General features: G+C 48.0%; 1 protein-coding gene across 1 annotated transcript in view; it reads right to left on the bottom strand.

The window, feature by feature from the left end:
- CACNA1A (calcium channel, voltage-dependent, P/Q type, alpha 1A subunit) overlaps nt 1–18,973 on the bottom strand; it is a gene marked incomplete at its 5' end in the record, with an annotated part of 317,117 nt that overhangs the window by 151,838 nt on the left and 146,306 nt on the right. The window contains 2 exons of the mRNA XM_006900825.1: nt 10,850–11,043; nt 17,679–17,831. Of these exons, the coding sequence (XP_006900887.1) occupies nt 10,850–11,043; nt 17,679–17,831 (347 nt within the window). The remainder of the gene's footprint in view (nt 1–10,849; nt 11,044–17,678; nt 17,832–18,973) is intronic.

Below are 18,973 nucleotides of genomic sequence, written 5' to 3'. Positions count from 1 at the left end.
TAGGGTCACACAATTTGATGGGTGGAGGGAGGGGTTGGTAAAGAAAATGGGAGAGATCTGGTGTGAAAACAATGTAGATGAACTTTGTAAGTAAACCAGTAGAAAATAAAAATTTTATTTATTTATTTTTTAAAAAAAGGTTGCTAGAAGTCATCTCTGACTTGAAGGTACTTACAACAATAATGACAACATAATGGAAAAAATAACCTATCCAATACACGACTTGACAGCCTCTAACAACAACAACAACAACAACAACAAAAAAGAGAGTAGAATTAGAGATGTGTGATTTGGTTTTTTAAAAAAATTTTATTATATTTTGTGAGTGTACCGTCAAATCAGGTCTGACTGGTACAGGAGGAGATTGTCCCTCCTTCTCCAGCAGAGCATCTGGTGGATTTGAACTTTGTGCCTCTGGGATTGCAACGCAGCTTCTTGCCACTAGGCCACCAGGCGATTTGGTTTTTTTACAGAAGATGCACCGGCCCCACAGCACAACTGCAATGCTAAAGCGCAACTGCCAAGGACTTTTTAAGAAGTGTCCACAGCAAGTATGCCGCTTTAAAGACAAACATGCACCTGACCGCAACCACCCAACAATTATATTTTCAGTTACTTTATATGCACATGAATGTTAGACATTGAATAAAGAAGACCAAAGACAAAAAAAATTAATAATCTATCTATAAATTGTTGTTGTTAGGTGCCATTGAGTTGAGGACGACCCGTGGCGACCGTGGGAACAGCAGATCTGAACCCTGTCCCATCCTGTGCCGCCCTCACACTTCCTGACACACTAGAGCCCACTGCTGCAGTCACTGGGTCAATCCATCTCATCGAGGGTCTTCCTTTTCTTCACCGTCCCTCTGTCTTTCCAAGCATGATACCCTTCTTTCTCCAAGGAACAGCCTCTCCTAACAACACGCCCAAAATATGTGAGATGAAGCTTTATCTACAGATTTCACTGTCATTGTTGAGTGTCATTTAGCTAGAACTGACCCTCCGGCAGGTCTTCAAAGGCAGTTATAATCGCATGGGACGAGACTGCCCATCTTTCTCCCACAGAGCAATTGGTGGGTTCGAATCGTGTGCCTTTGGGATTGCAGCACGGCTTCTTCCCACTGGGCCATGAGAGCTCCTAGGTGTCGTTATTTATCTCACATATGCTATCATTGTTTAGAACACACACATCTATATGTAGACGCACATATGTCCCCGTCATCAAGTCAGATCTGACTCATAGCTGAGCCCCTAATTGGGATTCTGAGGTTATAAACGGCATGGGAGGTTGTCCATCTTTCTCGGGTGGAGCAGCTGGTGGATTCGAACTGTCAGAGTGAGGCCTTTGGTTTGTCAGCACAACTCCCTACAGACTGTGCCACCAGAGCTCCCATTCCTATACACATTTTTATATATATATATATAAAACATACATAAACACACATATATAATCAGAATTACATTTTTCAAACCTCAATTTTTTTTCTTAAAAGAAAGAAGAAGGAAAAAAAAAAGGAATGAAAAGCTATAATGCGGGCGCCCAGCAGGGAGAAGTGCTGTGTTCCAAGTCTTTCCCTCACTTTCCTGTCCTACAAGGTGGGGCTAAACCGTCTCCCCATAAGGCCTGTTTTTGGATCAGTAGACAAAGCCAGGAAGATGGAGGCATACTCAGCTTGCAACTGACTGAAGCCAGAAATAATAATAAATTGAGACATCCTAACGCTGCAGGGACCACTTCCCGCGCCCCTTGCTCACAGAGCATCTTGGCCAAGGACCCCATCCTGTCCACCTCCCCTTCCTGAGAGCGTGTCACCCACACAGCACCCCCCTGTCTGTCCAGGTCCAGCTGGCAAGTACACACTGGGGACAGTCCCCGTGTGGAGTGCAGGCGAGCCGTGGATTTTCTGAGCCACGCACATCCCTCCTGTGGCACATGCGGTGAGGGGGTTCCTGTGAAACAGGCCACCTGTCGCTCTAGCAACACAGCCACCAGCTCGTGCCTCCAGCAGACGCCCCGCTGCAGTATCCCGGGGTTCCCCAGCTCGCCTCCTCGGGCAGGCTGGCCGTGGGAGGCAGAAGATGGCAGTCACAGGGAACCGTGACTGCAGCCAAGCAGAGCTGGACCTCATCCTGACTCACGGGCCTCAGTTTCCTCATCTGCCCAAGGGGTCACTTCAAGGCCCTGCCTCTTGCCTGGTGGAGATCTCGGGGCGACACAAGGGAGCAGCCGATCGTCATCTGTTCCAATGACCCTACAAAGTCCAGATTTCTTTTATCTACGTGGTTTTATCTCTCGGAGAGCTGGACAATAAATAGGAATGACAGAAGGCCTGACGCCTTTGAGCTGTGGTGTTGGAGACGAGCACTGAACATCACATGGATGTTCCAAAGAACACACGTCTTGGAGAGGGTGCAGCGGGAGTGCTCTTTGGAGGCAAGGATGATAAGGCTTCACCTCACACACTTCGGGAATGTTGCTAGGAGGGGCTATTCCTTGGAGAAGGACATGAAGGGTGGGGGGTCGGTGAAGGAGAAGAATCAGGTGGATTGATGTGGTGACTGCTCCAACTGGCTCTAGTGTGTCTGGAAGTGTGCGGATGGCCCAGGACAGAATGGAGTTCAGATTTGCTATATGGTCACTATGAGTCATACTTGACAGCAAGTAACAACATGCGGTTTTAAAAACTGTCATATATACATACACACAGACACACACACACACACACACACACACACACACACACACATATATTATACTGCTATTGGGTTGGAGCTGACTAATAGCTGACCCTCCAGTGGGTTTGCAGAGGTATTTAATCGCATGGGAGGAAACTGTCCATCTTTCTTCCGAAGAGCCTCTGGTGGATTCGAACTGCATACCTTTGCACTGGCAGTGCAATCTGCACTGCAATCCTGAAGACATGCAGTTCAAATCCACCATCTGCTCCTCAGAAGAAGGACCGGCAATTTCCTCCCATGTGATTAACTGCCTCTGTAAACCCACTGGAGGGTCAGGTATGGGTCGGTCCCAACTTGATGGTATTCAACAAAAACAACAAGAAGCCACCAACTTCCCATGAACTATCTAAGAACAAACAGGGATGTCCTGAAGAAAGTGCAGCCAGAATGCCCCTTGGAAGCAAGGATGGCGAAGCTTTATCTCACAGCTTCAGGCATGCTATCACGAGAGGCTAGTCCTCGGAAAGAGAAACCCTGCTTGGAAAGCTGGAGGGTCAGTGAAAGAGAAGACCCTCAATGAGATGGATTGACACAGTGATTGGAGCAATGGGCTCAAATGTGTCAGAAATGATGAAGACGACACAGGAAAGGCCAGGGTTCAGATCTACTGTTCTCAGGGTCACGTTCTTGATGGCACCTAACAACAAGAAGAAGTCACTGGAGCGCCCTTACACACACACACACACACACACACACACACACACACACACGGGCATATATAGAGAGAACCCTACTGCTGCCAGCACTGACTCCTAAGGACCCCACACACAGGAGAATGAAGCCCTGCTTGACCTGCCCCGTCCTCACAGTCTCTGTTCCCGAGCCCACTGCAGCCACCACGCCAGCCCAGCTCTTTGAGCATCTTCTTTCTCACGGACCGATTTTACCTGATTCTTTATAAAAACAATGGAACCAAACTAGAAGCAACTGAAAGCCTGGTGACAGGGGTCTGCTAAATACTGGACAACTTCTCTGAACGATGGGACACTGTTGTCGTGAGAAATCACCTACTGGGAGAATACTTAAGGATGTAGGAAGAGGTAGAATGTTGAGAGGATGAGGTGAAAAAGAAAATTTGAAAAGCCATTAAGACTGTACAAACCTTTTCTCAGGGCTATAGTATTAAAAATGAAAGCAGGGACTGAGTTTTTGAGACCAATGGTTAAGCACTTAGCTGTTAACCAAAAGGTGGGTGGTTCAAACCCACCAGTGGCTGTGCAGGAGACAAGAACTGGCAATCTGCTCCTTTATAGATTCCCACTGGCCCTACAGCTCAGGGGGTAGAGCAGTGGTCTTGCAAAGATTCCCACCGAGAAAACCCCGTTGGGCAACCCTACCTTGTCCTCTAGGGTCCTGGTGAGTAGAAAATGACTCCATGGTGTGTAACAACATCAGATTTATCTAACAGAACATTCGCCAATACAAAACTTTTCACTAGTCCTGTTCAGTGCTATTGCTGGCTTCTGGGCAGCCATCACCAATGTCCTTTGCAGGAGGCAGTGGCCTCCACCAGCCTTCAAAGAACAGAAGCAGATCCTCACACTTCTGGAGCCTGTAAGTTCGAGACTAAGGTGTCAGCAGGACCATGCTCCTCTGCCTTCTTAGAAGGCTCTGGGGGCGGGTCCTTCCATGCTGCTTCCTAACTTTAGGGATCCTTGGAATCTGTGGTGTTCCTCGGCTCGCAGATGCATCGCTCGAGTATCTGCCCTTGTCTTTACATGGACAAGCTCCCTCGGTGTCTTCTCTCACTTTATAAGAACACTGGTTACCCTACTCATTAAGTACCTCTGGTGGCTTAGTGATAAGGAGTTACACTGTCAACCCAGAGGCACACGGTTCAAATCCACCAGATACTCTGTGGCAGATGGGCAATCAATTTCCAGGTGATTAACTGCCTCTGAACACCTGTGGGAAAGTCAGCTACGGGTTGATTTTGACTCGCTGGTACACAACAACAACAACAATAACAACTCTACTTATTGCTTACATTAACTCATAACATCTTCAAACAAGTCCATTTTCACAGCTATCTGGGGTTAGTGTCCCAACATACCTTTTTAAAAAAATTTATTATTTTTTCGTGCATGTACTGTCAAATCAGATCTGACTGGTACAGGAGGAGATTGCCCCTTCTTCTCCAGCACAGCATCTGGTGGATTCGAACTGTACACCTTTGGGATTTCAGTGCAGCTTCTTGCCACTAGGCCACCAGAGCCCCCCCCACCCCAACATACCTTTCTGAAAGACACAGCTCAATCCATAACAGGGCCCACAGATGTTGTGTAAAGGGACTACTGACGTGCTGCGTGCTGCAGCCTCTTCTGGGAATGCTCTTCCTCAAGCATTTGCATCTCTGCTCAAATGTCACCTCCTCAGAGGTGCCCTCCTGGGCTGCCCCTGGTTCCTCACCCAGTGCTGTCACCTGTGCTCCTGGGCCACTTTAACTGTCACATGGCACACCCCAACCCCCACCCCCCGGCTTCCCGTACTATGTGCTTGTTTATTGGCTGTTTTTGCAAGCTGCAGTGGACTCGGCCTCTCACTCTGGACTACTTCACGGACAACTGCTTTTCATTGCTTTGTTTTGGGAAGCAGATCACCAGGCCTTGATTCTTAGTCTTAGCCTAGAAGCTTTGCTAAAACCTGCCTGGCATCCTGGCCACATGCAGGCCCCCACCGTCAGATGGGCGGTGGCTGTGTGTGAAGTACACTGACAGGGAATCAAACCCGGGCATGCAGCATGGAAGGCGAGAATTCTTCCAAGGGACCCACCACTGCTTCCCCTCCCCCATTTACTGGTTTGCTACAGAGGCTGGTATTTGTCATGTTTGTTGTTCGAGTCTGTTTCTCCTCCTACAGCAGGGTGTGTGTGTGTGTGTGTGTGTGTGTGTGTGTGTGTAGGGGGAGGGCGTGTCATCTTTACTCCTGAGAGCAGTGCCTGGTCACAGAAGGCACTCGACGCGTAACTACTGAAGAAATGAATCAACTGCAAGAATAGGATCTTAAAGACCTGCTGTGTCCCCTCTCCCCTGGGCAGCCTCTACCTGGCATCCGTGCCCACCAGCTCCTCGAAGCCTGGAGCAGGCAGGGTGCCTGGGGGGGCTTGCTTGGCCTCAAAATCATTGCCCCACTGGCTGGCTCAGAAGCAGGAACAATGCTGGCTGGCAAGGTCCCAGAGTCACAAAGGACAAAGCCAGACTTCAGACATTTCACCTGGCCGAGGGGCATTTTGGGAGCTGGCTGGGCTGGCTGGTGGCCAGGCAGGTGGGCAGAGCCCACCTGACCTAGAAGAGCAACAGTGGTGCTCTTGCCAGCAGAAACTCAAACGCCCACATTGTAACCCCCACTTTTGAGCATGGGACCCAGCTGGTCCTTGACGTCCCCAGACCTGGGCTCAGGTGCAAGCTTTTCATTTGAGAGGCACTCTCTGGAGGCATCAGAAGAGAGGCAGCTGGCAAGGGCTGCAGCTATGAGCATGCCACCCTGTGGGCACCAGGGCCGGGATCCTGGGGAGACAGCATTGTAGCACATTTCACAGATCATCACCCCCGAGAGGGAGAGAGCTGGGGTGCTGGTGGCTCCTACTCTCATCGACTTCTGGGGGAGACTGCAGCAGCTGGGGGTGGTGGTGTTCACATGCAGCCCAGATGCCCTGACCATCCCAAATTCCTTGGGCAGAGAGGAGCGAGGGCTGCAATGGGAAGCCTGCAGGCCTCCAGGCCTCCAGGACCCAAGGGTAAAGGCATGTGGATGGGACACGGATGGTGTCCACCTCAGCTGATACAGCGTGTGTTCTGCCCAGGATTCAGGGGTCCTGGTCACACCTTGCAGGCAGCCCTGGTGGAAGAGTAGTTAAGTGCTCGCATGCCAACAGAAAGGTCATTGATTCAAACACACTCGCTGTTCTGCGGGTGAAAGATGTGGTAGTCTGCTTCTGTTAAGACGGTTGTTTTTATTTTTTGCCATCGAGTCCGATGGTTTTTCCGTCTCCTACAGGTTTTTCAGAGGCAGTAAGTCAGATAGGAGGAAACTGCCCATTTTTCTCCCTCACAGCAGCTGGTGGATTTGAACCGCATGCCTTTGGGATTGCAGTGACGCTTCTTACCACTAGGCCACCAGCTCTCAATACCAACCGTTCTATGGGAGAAAGATGCAACAGTCCGTTTCTATAAAGACTGTTGTTCGGTGCCATCAAGTGGACTTTTTGTGGCTCTCTGAATAACAGATCAAAACCTTACACTCTCCTGCCCATCCTCCAAATCGTCACTGGGCTCAAGCCCACTGCTGTGGTCAGTCCATCTCGTAGACGGCCTTCCTCTTCTCCACCGACCCACCACTTTTCCCAGCATGATGTCCTTTCCCAAGGACTGGCCTCTCCTGACAACAAAGTATATGAAATGAAATCTCACCATCCTTTCTCCAAAAAAACCACCCTGGCCACACTTCTTCCAAGACAGATTTGTTTGTTCTTTCTGAAGCCCCTGGGTTATCTGATGCTCTTCACCAACCCCACAATTCCGGGGCAAATCTCCTCTGTACTGTCAGGTCACTATGAGTAAGAATCAGCTTGATGGCCGTGGGTTTGCTTGTCCTGGTCACACCCTGGTGGGCTTCATCCCATCTGGAATGATTAGCCCCATCATGCAGGTGCTTTGGCCTCTGGTCCTATACCCTGCAGGTCAATCAGCAACATCTCTGGGCTCCACCCACCTGATGCCAGCAGCACCGCCCACACCAGCTGAGACACCACCAGCACCTCCATCACTGCCCAGGACACCCTGCAGGCAGAATCCTGGTCCTGGGGCACCTGTTCTAGGCTCACGACACGCCCAAATCGCTGCTCGGGCTCCTCCCTGGACGACGAGGGTGGAATGCAACTGCACAGAAAATGCTGGAAGGTTACTCCTGAGTAGTAGCAGTTAGTTATCTGTGGGGGCGAGCTCAGGGGGAAATCCCACTTCCCCGGGTGCTGCAGGTTTTACAATGAAAAATTCATGCAGGATTCTAAAAAGGAGCCCTGGTTGGCTGGGGAGCTTGGCTTACAGAGCTCAGGCAGCACGAGGGTGCTGTTTTCAACACTTCTCATGTGTCCACTCACCCAGTCCTTCTGCCCCATTGGCAAGACTGTGCTTGGCAGATGTAGGAATGGAGGCTCAGAAAGGCCAAGCTTATCTGGCCAAGGTAGGAGAGCAAGGGTGTGGCGGGGCTTGGATTGGAATCCAAGCAAGCTGGAGACCAGTCTATGCTACTCACATTTAAGCTTCCTCCAATCTCAGCTCAGATGCTTCCCGGAAAAAACATGATCTGGGACCAAAGCGTGGATAGCATAGAACTCTCTAGAAACTCTCGGAACTTTCCAGTTCTGTCTGCATGTCCTCTTCCACAAGTGAGTACACCCTCAGTGATGTACTCCTGTGTCTCTCGACCTTTTCCCTAAGTGCCCAACTCAGTGATGCAGTCTCTTTCAGTATTTATTATGCTCTCAGCACCTGCACCTCACTCCCATTTTCTGCCCGAGTTCCCCCATCTTCCTTGTCTCTCAGCTGTTTCTCTCCCAGAAGGAGAGAACCTCCCCTGAAGCCTCCTCTCACACCAACCCTGCAGAGCAAAAATCCAGCGCTCACGAAGCCCTCAGCAGACTTTACCACTTGGGTGTAGTCTTTTGTTCAAGCTGCTTGCAGGTGAGACCACGAAGAGAGCCCAGACAGGGCTCAGCTTGCCATCTGCATGCAGGGCTGCTATGCTCAGACAAGGCGGTCATGCAAATGAAAACACGGTATCTCCTCCCCTGCCCTGTCTTTTAGTTTTGTCAGTGGATGACCACCAGGATGGTGGACACCTATGCTGTCTACAACATGAACAGCATTCCTGGGACACAATGACTTAGGCATTGCCTGACTTGCACAGCTGTGCACTCTTATTTGCTCCTATTCCCAAGATGCCTTCTTAACTTGACTTAGAAACTGTCACTGATCAAAAGGATGGCTTCTTGTAAACCTCCCTCCACTCTCAAGGAGGGATAACGTACTGCTTAAGGACAACACAGCATCCCCAGGAGAAGCGCTGGGTTCCTTTGTGCACACACAGGAAGATGATATTATTCTCCAGCGGGCTGAGCGCTGGCCCGTGCTGGCAGTTCCAGCCCTTATGGCTAGGCGAGTGGAGACTCCCCTAGATGGATGTGGAGCAGCCCGGGATGTTCCTGGATACGTGGCATCTTTGTGTTAGATCCTGACTCTTCCACTAACCATCACCCGCTGTGCCTCTCATTTGCACAGGTGAGAGGGGAGAAGCGGAGAGCTTTAAAACGGACCCCAGCACCCTGCTATATTTGCCCAGTTATACCACCCCCTTGCTCATGGCAGCGTAGGGGTCAGAGTCAAAGCGTGGAAGTCACCGAGAAGCCCTCTCCAAGGGACTAGCGAGATAAAGAAGAGCAGCCATGCAGTGGAACTCAGAACAGCCGGGCCAAAGAACAAGGACTCCTCAACGTGCAAATGTGGGAAGACCTCTATCTTTCACCTTCGTTGTTATACGCCACAGAGCTGGAATCGACCCACAGCTGACCCTCCAGAGGGTTTTCAGAGCCAGTAAATCGCACAAGAGGAGACTGCCTTTCTCTCATGGGGCAGCTGGTGGCCTTGAACCTCATGCCTTCAGGATTGCAGCACAGTTTTTATAAAATATACATAATTACTTTGGACATGTTGCCAGGAGGGACGGGTCCTCGGAGAGGGACATCATGCTTGGGAGGGCGGAGGGACAGCACAGGAAGGGAAGACCCTCTATGAGATGGACTGATTCGTGACTGGGGTAATCGGGATGGGTGTGTCGGGGCAGTGTGACAGGATAGAGCACGGTTTAGGGCTGTTGTACATAGGGTCGCTATGAGTCGCAAACGACTCGACGGCACATAACAACAAACAACAACAATACATAATTACATAACCAAACAATTTATGGGATTATTTTTTTGAAGTTTGAAGGAGTAGGATCATGGTTTCATGGCTCATCTTTATCAACTGACAAAGTAGAAGTTATAAGGTTATGTTAAACATCTGAGTTTGATGAGTAGTGCTTGTGTATTAAAAACTTTTGTGTGGCCATCTAAGTTACAAGTATTATTGATCTCTACTTTTTTTGACGTGAAAGAGAAAGAGTGTGAAAGAGAAACAAAAGATTCAAAGTGGAAGTTAGCTTTCAGGATGAACTGCCTACCCAGACCATGGCTTCATTTACCGAGACCAGAAGAAGTAGATGGTGCCCGGCTATCACAATTGACAGTTCCTATCAAGGCTACAGTACACGTATTCTGAGAAGAGAGGAGAAAAATGTGGGACAGAACTTCAAATTCTTAAAAACCAGCCAATGAGATTTGTTGTACTGGTGGAGACTGAGGGACCCCTGGGACTACTGTCCTGAGATACTCTTCTAACTTTGAACTGAAACAAATTCAAAGTCACCTTGCAGCTAAAGAACAGATTTAAACGCACTGCCATCAAGTAGGTTCAGACTCACTGTGACCCTCCATCAAGTTTCCAGCTGTAACAGGAGGAGACTGCCCATCTTTCTCCCAGGAAGCCGAGGGTGGACTGAATCACGAGATGAGCAGCTTTTGGGATAGCAGCACACCTCACAATAGACTACTTACCAGAGCTCAGCTCACAAAAAAACCCCACACAAAAAAACACAACAAATTATAATTTACTATGCTCCTTTAGAAAAATCATCTATGTGAGGCTAAACAGTCAACAACTACTTCCAAATTCAAGAATGTTGGAGAGGCAGGGAAACTAAATTAACAGAAACGGGCCCACTAGAAGGGAAATAATGAGTGTGTTCATGCATTATGAAGAATGTAACTGACATCAATTAAGTAACTTGGATATTGTTGAATGAGAACCTAAAACTGCTGTACAAACTTTAGCCAGAACCACAACAAATTTTTTTAAAAAAACTCAGCACAACCCGAAACACTTCAGCCTTGCTCCAGGGCCTTCCTTGGTTTGGCCTCTGCTGATGAATGCCTGGTGTCTTTAAAGGCCTGTAGGCTTTCCTGAGGTTGCACTGAGACTGTCCCTGGTCTTGAGGATTACCTCAACACACTTACATTGTACAGGAGATCAGTCCACCCCTCCATGGTGATGCACTGGAAGACGGTCAGCACTGCAAACAGGATGTTGTCGAACTGAGTGATCCCATTGTTGGGCCCTTCCCAGTAGGGCTGACATTTGGTCCCATTGGGGCAGGTGCGGGCGGGTTCTTCTGTCCCACATGGAGCTGGAGACTCACCCTGAATGTCATCTATCAAAAGGAAAGGGACAAAAGTCAGGGAATGGGTAGGAGAAACCAGCTCTGAGGAGCAGTGGCCAGTGTGTATTCAACACTGCTAGAAAAATGCTTGAACTTGGTCACCTTTTAAAGAAACCAACTTTGGTTTTGTTCCTCTACTGTTTATTAATTTCTTCTCTAGTGTTTATTGCTTTCCTTTTCCTGTTTTCTGGGTTTTGTTCTTTTCCTTAAGCTTTGGAGTTGGAATAACTTCAAGGCTACAAATCCCTTTAAAATGCAGCTTTGGCTGCATCTCATAATTTATACACACACACACACACACACACACACACACACACACTCTATTATCATTATTGTTCAACAAGATAATATTTTCCAATTTTCATTACTGTTTTTTCTCTGAGTTGTGTGTCAAAAAGTAGTTTGGTTTTTTTTTCCCCCCCGGACATAGCCCCTCAAACAGAATAGTATGATGACTTTTCACATGACTTACTACCAATTTCAACTGTAACTCATCTGGACCAATCTTGTGTTATCTGCATCCCTTTCTCCCTTGCTTTGCTCTGCCACTAGAAAACTTTTAAGCATTTTAAACTTGGTATTACTTTATCCATAATTGAGAAAGCATGCCTTCTTAATTTCTAGACATTTTCAAAGTTAGTTTTTTTTGTTACCAATTTCCTGCTTAACTGCATTGTGGTCAGAGAATAGTTCTGGTGTTATTCTAATCTTTTGACATCTGTTGAGATTTACTTTCTGGCCTACCCTCTCCTCAGTTTTCAAGTGTTCACGGTTTACTGTGTGGGCACTGGGTGCAGACTTTTCTAGATGTCCATTGGAAGCAGCTTGTCAATCATATTGTGTTATTCTTCGATCCTCACTGATTTCCTTCCTTTTCTTGAGATGTACTGGGCTGAGGGAGCTGTTCTGGGGGCGAGAGAGACCAGTACACACAGTTTCTACCCTTCAGCACAGGCGCTAAGCTTTCTCCCCAAACGACTGAGGCAGATTGTGGAAATGCCACCAGGGGAGAGAAGCGTGCCAGTGGCACCCTTCTTGCAGAACCATAAAGCTTCCCGGGGAGGCAGCTGTTGGACTCAGTGCTAGAGGTCAGGTCAGAATCTCGCTGGTGAAGGAGGAAGAGTGCTGATGAGGTCCTCCAGGGACATCTCCAGAGTATCACCTTTGGCTAGAGCAGTGGGTAGGAAAGGACTGTTCTGCGAGTGACCAATTCTTTTGAAGGTTTTCAGCGAGAGATATAGTCAGGCAAGAAAACAAACAGCCAAGCATATAAACTAAACATCCTCTAAAAAACAGATCTCAAGCTATATGCTACAGGTTTCTCAGGATCAATTCCCATTCTTAACTCAGAACGGTCCATGGCGATGAACGGATCTTGTTGACCTTTCAAGTGACAATTTCGAAGGAACTTTAAGTCTGGCTTCCATTTCTATGCAAAGTGACACCCACTGCCCTGAGACCCAACACTCAATTGACACAAGAAGACATGACCACATCACCCCCGAGTTCAAATTTCAGAAGACATCTTCTTCATTCACACAGGATGGGCTTATTTATAATAATGAAAAACATTCTGTATTTTAAGTTATGCAATAAATATAGATGGAAGGGTAAAAGTCTTTCCAACATGTGCCCCAGGGCAGCAAGAAAAAGAATCCGTGGTCTTTTAATTCTTCTTTGACCCATGGATAATCAAGAAATAGGTGTTTTAGTAGTATTGTACAATTGTAATTAAATGTTATAAAACAAAATGTACATGAGTGACTGAATGACATAATTTAAAAAGTAAAAATTTATCAATAAAAAAAGTATGTCTTTAGTAACACTTTACAGACATACAGGGTACTGTAATTTCCTTGTGTTTCACGGATACTGTGTTTTTCAGCAGTTGAAAGTCTATGGCAAGCTTGTGTTGAGCGAGTCTACTGGTGTCATTTTCTCAACAGCATGTACATTCGGCATGTTATCACTTTGTGTCGCTCTGTGTCACATTTTGGAAATTCTCAGTCTTTCAAATATATTCCTTACTGCGCTGCAATCCCAAAGGCACACAGTTTGAATCCACCAACTGCTCCGTGGGAGAAGGACAGGCAATCTCCTCTCATGCAATTAACTGCCTCTGAAAACCCACCAGAGGGTCAGCCATGGGTCATTTCAGACTCCACAGCATTCAACAACTGTCCCCTTAAGATACTACAAAAAAAACCCCAAACCCTCCCATTGCTATTGAGCTGCTTCTGACTCAACTGGGTTTCTGTGGCTGTACATTTTTAAGGAAGGAGATTGTCTATCTGTCTCCTGAGGAGTGCCTAGTGGATTTGAACTGCTGACTTTTCAGTAAGTCGAATAACACTCTGCCACCAGAGCGCCTTTAACAAAGGCTACGGTACAGTGCAAATCTAATTTTCCTAATTTCATTCTGGGAAACAAAAACATTTGTCTAACTCACTCACTTTGTCATGTTGCTTCATTGCCTTATGCAGTTTATTGTGGTGATCTAGCTAGAATTCAACCCTCACTACCTCCTAGATCTGCCTATATACAAAGATAAAGAGGCTTGTATAATAGATGCCCATCTATCTATTACCAATATCAAAATTATTCACTCCAGGCTCATCTCTGTCTGCCTGGGAGTTTCTGGCTCTTTCCAGAACCTTGTCCATCTTCCAAGTGTCCAGTCTGGCTTCTGTCCCAACCCCACAGAGTCCCCTTGTGTTAACCCAGTTAGCATGGGCCTCTCTCTTCATATCTGGAGGGTTAAAAATCATCCATTAACCTGCATTATTATGAAGTGATTCTAAACGAGGAGGGTCTTGTCTCTTCAGACTGTTCCGGAAGCTCTTGGAAAGCAGGAAGGCTCGATTTCCGCCTTCCCCTGTGCGGAACTGGCTCCCGATCTTGGGGTGCTGAGAACCCAGCTATCTTTAGCAGCTCGGCCTGGGTGCCTTGATTGCAAAGCCCCCCACCCCCGCCTCCTCCAGGCTCCGAGGGCTGCTTCTAGCAAAGCGACGGTCCAGAAAGCCTGTGGAATTTGGTTATAAATATATTTTAAAATTAACCTGCTGCCGGCGTGTCTGTATATATCTGTCTCTTACTCACACGCTTTATATTTTTAATCCCCAGCTTTTCAGTCATACTCCTAAATGAGGCTTCCTCCCCTTTGGTTGCCCCACCCACGCCTGTCCCCTCTCAGGCCTAAGTCAGGAGGTATAGCTCAGGGCAGAAACAAAAACAAAAACAAACCCCAAACCAAACTAAAACCCCAAAACCAAACCAGAAACTAGAAGCCTGTCAGGCCCCAGAGTCCTGCTTTCTGTGCATGTGGCTGGTTTTCCGAGGGGCCCTGCCCTGCTTCCCTGCCTCCCTCTGTGTTTCCGCCTGGGTGATGGGCCTGGCGCAGAAATAGCTCTGCCTCAATTAACACCTTCTTCATCGGGGAAAGAAATAATTAGGACATTCCATTTTGAGCACATTTCACAAACCCAGGAGACGAGGAGAAGGGAGGAGCCAGAGGAAAAGGTGTTTCAAATACCTCTGCCCCTCTGGGTGCTGCCTCCCCTTGGGGGTGTCAGGAGAGTCCATGGCCACCTTTGCCCAATCAGACAAGCCTCTTCTCCTTCCCCTTTGCCTGCCAGTGGGTCTGTCTCACCGTTCAGGCTCTGTCCCCTCAGATAACGACTCCTCTGGCCCAAAGGGTCAGGCTGTCATGTCCCCGGCTAACGCCATGAGCAATATTGGAATACAAACATTCCTCATTACCTGACTCTGTTAGGTTCATGGGTCTCAGACAGCAATTGACTTGAATTTGGAGACTGCTGTGGTTTGAAAGTGTCTTCCTCTTGCCCTTCCTCCCTCCAAAATATGTCCGCATCCTGATCCCTGGAACCTGTACATGTGAGTGACCACGTTTGGAAATGGAGCATTTGCACATGGGATGAGCTAGGGATCTGGCGATGAGGCCACTCTGAATTTGTGATGGGTCCTACATCTTTGAAAGAAAAAGGAAACGGGGCTTAAGACACAGAGGTCCAGGGGAAGGTCCTGTCACACACCAAGCAACCCTGGGGTTGCTGGAAGAGGCAAGGAAGTTTCTCTCTCTCGAGCCTTTGGAGGGAGCACAGCCTTGCAGCCCCCTTGATGTCAAACTTCTAGCCTTTAGAATTTTAAGTCAATAATCTGCATTGTTTTATGCTACTATGTGTGTTCCAAAAGCCCTCGGAAAACCACTAAACGGAGAGCAAGGGGTCGAAGTGGAAGTGGAGCCAGTGACTGAAGTAAAAGTGGGATTCGAGCCAAGGCTGCTGGTCCCTCCTTCCCTCGAACCTGCTCTCAATCCTGCCACTAGGGGGCCTCGTGCACCCTGCTCAGTGCCAGGTTCTCCCTGGGTGGTGCCAGGGTTGGGTCACATCCTGGGGAAGGGCTAGGAGGTGCCAGTCTTAAACCTTCTCTATGTGTAATTTCTGGTAATGCTATATTCCTAAAACAGGACTGCAAGTGAGGGTAGGGTAACTGAAAAAAAAAAGGGGGGGACCATCTCAGAGCAGACAGGCCCCACCCATTATCTCTTCTTCCCTGCTTTCACTCAGCCTGGTCTCAGGGAGCCGGAAGGTAACGATTAGCTCCCTGTCCACATCCTAGCGTGAAAATGCCATGAAGCTTGTTATAGTCACATGCAGATGCTGGTCAGAAGTCTGAGGACCGAGACCCCAGCTTCCTCGCCCTTCATGTGGGGTGACTCTGAGTTATGTGCTCTGCTTCCTAAAGGTCCCCAATGGGCCTGAGCTGCAGCTGTCCATGGTGGCAAATGACTTTAGAAGTATCTCAGTCTCCTAGGGCTGTTGTAACAAAATACCTCAAAGGGAGAGCTTTAAAGAACAGAAATATATTGTCTTACAATTCTGGGGGTTGAAAGACTGAACCTAGGGTAAGGTTGGTAAGGTTATATTCTTGGCGGGCTTGAGAATAAGGGCTTCTTGTCTTATAAATTCTGAAAACTCTGGGCAACATGGGTGGGTTCATGGCCTTGTAGATGGCCATTCACTAGCACTTCCCCCTATTTCTGAGTTTGCCTGTTTTTGCTGTCTTCTTTTTTTTTTTTTGTTTTTTTTTTATTTTTTTTTTGCTGTCTTCTAAGACATCACTCAGGAAAATACCTAAAACATATTGCTGTCAAGTCAGAAACAACCTGTAGCTAATTCTCCATGGGATTTTCAGAGGCTATAAAGCACGCAGAAAGAAAGTTGTGGTGTTGGAGAAGGGCACTGAATATCCCACAAACTGCCCAGAGAGCGAACACCTATGTCTTGGAGAGAGGTCAGCTGGGATGCTCCTTAGAGGGAAGTATTCTTGGAGGGAAGGATGGTGAAATTTCATGTCATATACTTTGGGCATGTTGGGACCAGTCCTTGGAGAAAGACATCTCACTTAGAAAAGTGGAGGGTCAGCAAAGGAGGGGAGGGAAGGTCCTCGATAATATGGATTGATGCAGAGACAGCAGCAGCGGGCTCTGGGGTGGCAGAGATGGTGGCAACGGCACAGACCAGGGAAGAGTTCAGCTCTGAGGTTCACCCAGTTGCTCTGAGCCATACATGACTTGACGGCACCTAACAAGAACAACAAATGCACAGCAGGACACTGCCTACTCTTCTCCTGTGGAGGAGACTGGAGATTTGAACCTTGAAACTCTGGGTTAATGCTCATCCAGGGCTCTTCTGGGAGGATCTAAATCGTTGAAGCGTCCTCCTTTGTTTCCAGCTGGGAGCTGGAGCCTGTCAGTCCTGTCTGCCACGAGGACCTGATGCGAGCCACCTTTGCCAAGTGTCCTTCAGAGCCACACTTAAAGCAAGTGAGTGGGAGCTTCCTCTCTACTCCCTTGCCTATCTGTGGCTCTTGTCTGTGACACTGTCTACTGAAGTGGCCCAGCTTTCCACAGTGGAAGCAATTCTGACCTCCTTTATTACCTTTGGGTGGCACTGTATATGAGTAAGACTTCCTTTTCCTGACACAGGCCCTAAACTGGCAGCAATAGCTGCCCCAATAATTTTGGCCATTCTCTGGTCTTTTCTCTTCCCTCTAGATCCCAGTTGTTAAAAGAGGGAAGGAGTTAAACAAATGTATAAAAAATAATTTTGAACATTATAATATTTTAAGCTTAAGGCTAGAAATATTAACAGTATCGTCATTTCCCATCCAGAGATGTAACTCTGCCCACTGGGTCACCAGAAGGGTTTCGGATTTTGACCACGCCTACCTAACTGATAAAGGGATTTCACCGAACAAGATCACAGAGTTTGGGACTTCCATTCATCTTTTGGGGAGGCACAACTCAATTCTTAACAACATGGCGTTCTCACTACGGCCTCTCCCTCCTGGTTTTACCCCGCATTCTCATACTCGTGTGTCCTGGGGTCAATTCTCCAACATCCCACCGTCTAGGAGTTTACTTCTGGGATCCACAGCATCACCTGTGATCAGGGCTAGTCCACCCAGAGCCCTCCCGCAGCGCTTGGCTGAAAGAGGTTCTCCCTGGCAGACACAAGCCCCGGGGACCCCTGCTGGAAGCTTGGTCCCCAGAGGAGGGGACTGCGAGGATGATTGGAAAAGCATGTCTGGCTGTTTACACCTACCTGTCCCTTCTTCAAAGCAGGTGGTATGAAATTTTCCCATATAAAATTCTAACCCTATGATTGCAAAAATAAGGATTGCAAAAAATAGGAGGAGGCCGATCTGCAGCAGGGGGATCATCGCCTTCATGATCGACTTCAGGACGACTTGTAAACCTGGGGAGACAGAGAGAGAGGAGAGAGGCCCCCCCTGCTTGTGAGCAAACACCCACCACGTGGCAGGGAGACTCCCCTGCGGGGCCGCAGAGCACACAGGGGCGGGCCGGGTGTTACGATAATAAGGTCAAGCCTTCCTCTCTTTTAAAGCACTTTTTATTTTAAAAAGTACTTTGTGCTCCATTTGCTGTTCCATTTCATGACCTTTTGGGTGAGGGGAAAAAAAAAAGCAGAAATCCATTGCTTTCTAAGTCAAGTTCCTGGGTGTTGGGCGGCTTCCATGCAGAAGGGGAAGCCAGCTCCTAATTGTTCTCACAAACAGGGGGCGCCTTTCCCCAAATCATGTAGAGGCTGAAAGTGCAGCTCTGCCCAGGAGAGCAGGCAGTGTCCCAGTTCCAGACTCCATGTGATCATCTCCCTGGCTTCTGGAAACCACCTCACGAAGCAGGGGCACCCACAGCATCACCCCCATTTTACAGTTGGTGGGAAGCAAAAGCTCTGGGAGGTGTAGTGATTCATCCACAGACGCTAAAAATGGCAAAGGCAGGACTCGAACCTAGGTCCCTATGACTCAAGATTACACGCCCACCCTATGTGTTCTGTTATGGACGACCCAACTCAGAAAGAGAGGGCACTGGCTCCAAGAGCGGTGAGGATGGGAGGAAAGAAGCCCCCAATGGCCATCAGAGGACCTGGAGCGGGGGTACACACTGACCCCCAATAACGAGGAATAATAATAATAATAATAATAAATAATAATAATAATAATAATAATAATAATAATAATAAATACAGTTGTGGTTGATGATCAAGTGACTCTGGGCCGGAATTTCCTTTGGGACAGGAAGGGATAGAGCTGATGATATTTAGAATTGCATGCTAACTGCAAGTCTCATGGTTCTAAGATGCAAAGAACGCTCATAATCACAAAAGCTGCCTCTGTATCCAGGTCTGCAAGGTCACAGCTTTTGAAAATTTCTACGGATCAGTTCTCTGCACACAGGGGTCACTGTGAACTGGAATTGGCTCAGTGACAACTAACAACAACGGCCACTCCTGCGTTAGGCTACTGAATATACTAACTGTGGTCACTATGTGGAGACCTTCGGTGTTGTAGACAGTTAATGTCTTGGCTGCTAACT

This window comes from Elephantulus edwardii, unplaced genomic scaffold, assembly GCF_000299155.1.
Source record: "Elephantulus edwardii isolate Elephantulus edwardi_28Jun2011 unplaced genomic scaffold, EleEdw1.0 scaffold00296, whole genome shotgun sequence".
In the NCBI taxonomy this organism is placed as follows: Eukaryota; Metazoa; Chordata; class Mammalia; order Macroscelidea; family Macroscelididae; genus Elephantulus; species Elephantulus edwardii.
The sequence above is the reverse complement of the archived record's forward strand: the minus strand, read 5'-3'. Positions and strand labels throughout refer to the sequence as shown.